The sequence below is a fragment of the Choristoneura fumiferana genome, chromosome 7, assembly GCF_025370935.1.
Source record: "Choristoneura fumiferana chromosome 7, NRCan_CFum_1, whole genome shotgun sequence".
Classification (NCBI taxonomy): domain Eukaryota; kingdom Metazoa; phylum Arthropoda; class Insecta; order Lepidoptera; family Tortricidae; genus Choristoneura; species Choristoneura fumiferana.
In genome coordinates, this window is record NC_133478.1 from 1,538,581 (window position 1) to 1,543,546 (window position 4,966).

Here is a 4,966-nt window from a genome sequence, read left to right on the forward strand (position 1 = left end):
ATTATATAAATCACAATCATCATGTTGTAAGGCTAATTCTTAAAATGTCTTTAATTATTTCCTAGTACTGCCATAGCAAAGCTCCCTTGTGATGAGCTATCGTCAATAATTGGTACATCATAAAATTTTGCGAATGTATTTGAATTTTTTGTCCATCCAGCCGCTTTCCTAATAATGTCCCACTGAACACGCGCGCTTTTTTGCGATTGAAGAAGCAGCATGTCTTGTGCTATGTGAGCTGAATGTGGAGGTGTCAATTCCACTCTGACATAACACATTTTATCCATCGACTGATGCTTTGACTTGATGCTCTTCTGTGGGGTTTTTTAAATGTAATCCAAAGGTAAGTTCATTATTTCTTATTAATTTTGTTTTATTTAAATATGCTTTAAGAGCTCTGGCTGGACAAATTTGAGGGTTACTTTCAAAAAATGGCAGGTTAATGGTGGGTTGAGATTTAGTACTAACTGAGGTTTTTATTACATCTGTGATATTGATTAAAATTTTTGACTCATATTCGTAATATTATTAATTTTTATGGCAGACAATGTTTGAACCCGCTGAGCTGAAGCTAAAGCTAAAAGAATCGACAGTTTTTTGGTGACTTTTTCCAAGCTTAAAAAACTATTTTCTGGCCAGTTTGTTAATAAGCGCAGCACTCTTGAAGGGTCCCACATACTCACATATTTTGGGATTGGTGGTCGTAGTCTGTACACTCCCTTAATAAATCTTGCGATCCTATCATCCGTGCCTATACTACCTTCCATTAATAATGCTAGTGCCGACCTGTCCGTATTAAGAGTGCTATAGCTGGCGTTTTCCTCAAATCTGTATGTTAAGAATTGTAGAATTTGAGGTATTGATGCTTTGTACACGTCTAGTTTGTACTGTCTGCAAAAGGCCCACCATTTAGTATATGTAGTGTTATATTGTTTAAGTGTACTTGCCGCTAGAGAGGCTATAGTTATGTCTAATGATCCTTCTGGCAAATTTCTGAGTCGGAATGCTTGCCGCAGAAGATTGCGGCTGCCAGGGAAAGCGATGAGCTCAGCGGGTGTGGAGTTCTGAAAGGTGATAGTAACAATTTTTTACTAGGTTTTAGTGTAATTTGTTTTGATATCATTAGTGTTTTAGCTAAAGGGTACCACGGCTGAGAGGTCCATACTGGGAACACCACAACGCCTTTTGCTTTGTCTTGTTTAATTTTGTGGAAACATCGGGATAGTATCGCAAATGGAGGAAATGCATAGAAGTAATGTTCCGACCAGTCAAGCGTAAAAGCGTCAATGTTAAATGCATATGGGTCTCTCTTCCATGATACATATGTTGTACATTTAGCATTGATTCTACTGGCAAACAGATCAATGTCTTGTTTCCCAAATGTGTCACATATTGATTTGTAGGCATCAATTGACAGTTCCCACTCTGTGTCTATGTTAGTGTTTCTAGACTCCTGGTCAGCAATAACATTGTCTTTAGACTTGATGTAAGCTGCATAAACATGTATGTTGCGTTTTTGGCACCACAGCCAGATTTTCCTGGCAACTGTGTTAAGGTGGGGGTATTGCACGCTTCCCATTTTATTAATACATGCAATGGCGGTAGTATTGTCAATCCTGAGCAGTACTCTAGTATTTTTAGTTTTGTCAGCGAAGCATTTTAAAGCAAAATACGCTGCAGTGAGTTCTAATAAGTTAATGTGAAGTTTTTGTTCATTATCTGACCACAGACCTCCAGTACGCTCGCCATTGCAGTATGATCCCCACCCTGTAAGGCTAGAGTCTGAGTATATTTCCATACTAAATTTATTTTCTGACAGTTTCTTTTAGCATGAGGGATATTATCTAGCCACCACTGTAAATCAGGTAATATATCATTAGAAGGTGTCATTATAGTGTCATAATCATCTTGTCCCTGCAGAAGGGCTAGGTATTTACTACGTTCCATTTGTTTAGTATGCATTAATCCATAAGGGACAGCGGGGCATGCCGAAATCAGTGTTCCTAAAAGTTTTGCAATTGTCTTATTTTAAGTTTTTTCAATTGCAAGTGTTCTCTAACTAACGCTATTATGCGTGTTTTTTTATCACTAGGTAGTTCTAAGCACATGTCCTTAGAGTTAATAACAAATCCAAGAAATGGACACTTCATACTTGGGGTTAAATTGCTTTTCTCATAGTTAATTATTAAGCCTAGGCATTGAAAGAGTTGTATCGTGGCGTTCATGTTGGATATACATGCAGTTGATGATTGCCCAATACATAAATAGTCATCCAAGTAAATGGTAGACATGTGACCTAGGTTTCTTAGGTAACCTACTACTGGTTTAAGTAGTTTTGTGAATAACCCTGGGGCAGTAGATAAGCCATAAGGCATGCAAGTGAATTCATATAATTGTCCCAAGTGTTCAAATCTGAGGTATTTTCTGTGGGATTTGTGTACCGAGACAAGAAAATATGATTCCTTTAAGTCAATGGAGCACATGTAATAATTTTCATAAATCAATTTGATGGCAGTTCTTATGTCCTCCATTTTAAAATGTTTAGGAGAAATAAACTTATTAAGTGGTTTCAGGTTCAGAATAAATCTAAATTTTCCATTAGGTTTAGGTCTTAAAAATATTTTGGACAAAAATTCGCCTTCAGTATGTTCACAAGGACTAACAGCACCAAGTGCAAGTAGGTTATGGATAGACTCAGTCATTGCTGTTGTTTCATTTGCTGGTAAATTATTAACAGGTAATGATGTTTGGAATGGCTCCGTTTCAAATGGTATGCGATACCCCCGTACCCACTGTAGAATTACAGGGTCAGCGGTTAAGGCTTCCCAACATTTTAAATAGTTTGTTATATTTCCAGCATGTACCTGGTTAGTTAGCGCCGGTATGCTGCACTGCGGGGCCTCTGTGCTGGCTTCGCTGGGCGGCGCTGGTTCTGGTTCGAAGAATATCGTTTCTGCTGGTTGACTGGATGGAACGACTGGGTAGACTGGAACTCCTGTGTCTTCGGTCCGCCACGCGTCATCCCCTTGCCCTTCGGCCGAAGTGGCGGACCATTGCGGTTTCCCGACTTTGTAGTTTTTGTGCTCGGAGTGACAGTCTTCTTTATGTGGGCCATTGACTGCTGCAGTGTTTTTGCTGTCTTTATGGTTTCTGACAGGTCATCACCAAACAAAAAAGCATTTCTATTTGACTTTTCAATTGTTTGAATAAAGTTTTTATCCAAAGAAGGAATTATTAACTTTTTCCTAGTTTTAGTTTGATGAAAATTTAGGTCATTTAGTAATTTGGAAGCGTCACTGAGCAAGCTTATGAGGTGTGTTTTGTTTAGTTCTTCATTTTCCATAAGCTGTGTCATTGCCTTTCCAATAATACCAGTTGCCAGGCCCAACTGAGCTTGGCCTATCTCGATACTCTTGTCCCTTAGTTTAGAGCTGTCACCGAGTACATTTTTTATTTCAATGTTGATTGCCGGTGCTTCCAATATTGTGCAGTTTCCTGGAATCTTGTATTTCTTTGTAATGTTATCTCTTTGTTCCTTTGACAATCCATTGACTATTATGTGTGTCCATCTGCGGGATATATCCTCGTGAATGCTTTTGTCATACTTGGTTGTTTCTATGTAGTCGTCCCCGAGGGCTTCACTGAATGGGTTAACCATTACCGCATCTGGAAAGCACAGGAAGAAGACACCTTAAGCACAAGCTTGCAGGCCATTTTGCCACATAGAAATGATAGCGCGAGTATCTCGTACTCAATGGCTGCTAGAAGGGGTTCAGCATTAGACATGCTGAAGCATGTCAACCATTTTGCCACATAGAAATGATAGCGTGAGTATCTCGTACTCAATGGCTGCTTAGAAGAGATTCTGCCTTAAGCATCCCGAAGCATCTCAAACCATTTTGCCACATAGAAATGATAGCAGGAGTATCGCGTACTCAATGGTTGTGCACAGAGGTTGAAAGCATAGTGTGTCAAGTCAGGCTTATGTTATTGTATCATAGAAATAACAGTGTAAGCATTTCGTATTCAGTAATTGTGAGGAAAAACCAAACACAGTGAGTGCGTTAGCATGCGAGCCATTTGCTACATCGAAGTGTTAGCATCTGTCAATGGCCGCGTTTCAGAGAATTACGCCATCCAGTATAACAGAGACCTTGATTGATACCTTGAGTATCTCGCAGTTCTCGCACTCGATGAGCAACCATGGAGAAGAATTTGTACAATGCAAACACACAATGTTACTCAAGCTTAACGTTATCGCGGGCGTCTGTTGATGAACTTTTTTAGGTTAGTCTGAAAGTCAAAGTAAAAATTTGCGCGAACTCACCTTCTACTTTGTCACTCTCGTCTTCTTTCTGTTCTGTCTCAATCCGGGAGGCGACTCCGGTGGCGGCGAGGGCTCACGTCGCACGGGGCTACGACTCCGGGATCTGCCGCCGCGTGGCCGGCTCCGGCTCCGGCTCCGACTGCGTCTGCGCCGACGCCGATGGCGATTGTGACCCTTCTCGAGGGACGCCGCACATTCTTTTAATATTTTAATAAGTTTTCGTTCACTGGGCATAGCTTTTATATTTTAAAAACACTATTTTGCACTATTTTGCACAATGCCGATCCACGATGCCGTCGGGCGGAAAAAGAAGTGACGTGTCTAGTGTTGTCACATAAAGAACAAATATCTTTAGACGTTTTTTCTTTTCTAAACTTCCGCGATGCCAACGAGTTAGGGAAAAGGTACTACACTGTTTAATTCAATTATATTTCAGATTACCATGAAATAAAATTACCTTTCTGATGACGACGAAATGACATCGAGCATTCCGTAATGATCGTCAGTATCTTGATGATCAGTATAGTCAAAACGTCATACCGTTGATGACAATATCGTTAGAATTTTGATTCACACTATTTACATGAATTAGTATCCAATCGTATCGTTTTACCTTTCGACAGCAGAAATAGTAACACA

At 39.9% G+C, this 4,966-nt stretch overlaps 1 protein-coding gene across 1 annotated transcript; it reads right to left on the reverse strand.

The window, feature by feature from the left end:
- Positions 1–532: 532 nt before the first annotated feature.
- On the reverse strand, positions 533–4,369 carry LOC141429359 (uncharacterized). The gene is made up of 3 exons (XM_074089647.1): positions 4,328–4,369; positions 2,865–3,666; positions 533–1,064 (listed from the first exon to the last, which is right to left on the reverse strand). The coding sequence occupies exon 2, from the start codon at positions 3,656–3,658 to the stop codon at positions 2,873–2,875; it is 786 nt and encodes a 261-aa protein (XP_073945748.1). The 5' UTR covers positions 3,659–3,666; positions 4,328–4,369; the 3' UTR covers positions 533–1,064; positions 2,865–2,872.
- Positions 4,370–4,966: the final 597 nt, after the last annotated feature.

Bases quoted from the DNA above. Each gene is read 5' to 3' on its own strand.
- LOC141429359 (XM_074089647.1), bottom strand. From the start codon at position 3,658: ATGGTTAACCCATTCAGTGAAGCCCTCGGGGACGACTACATAGAAACA.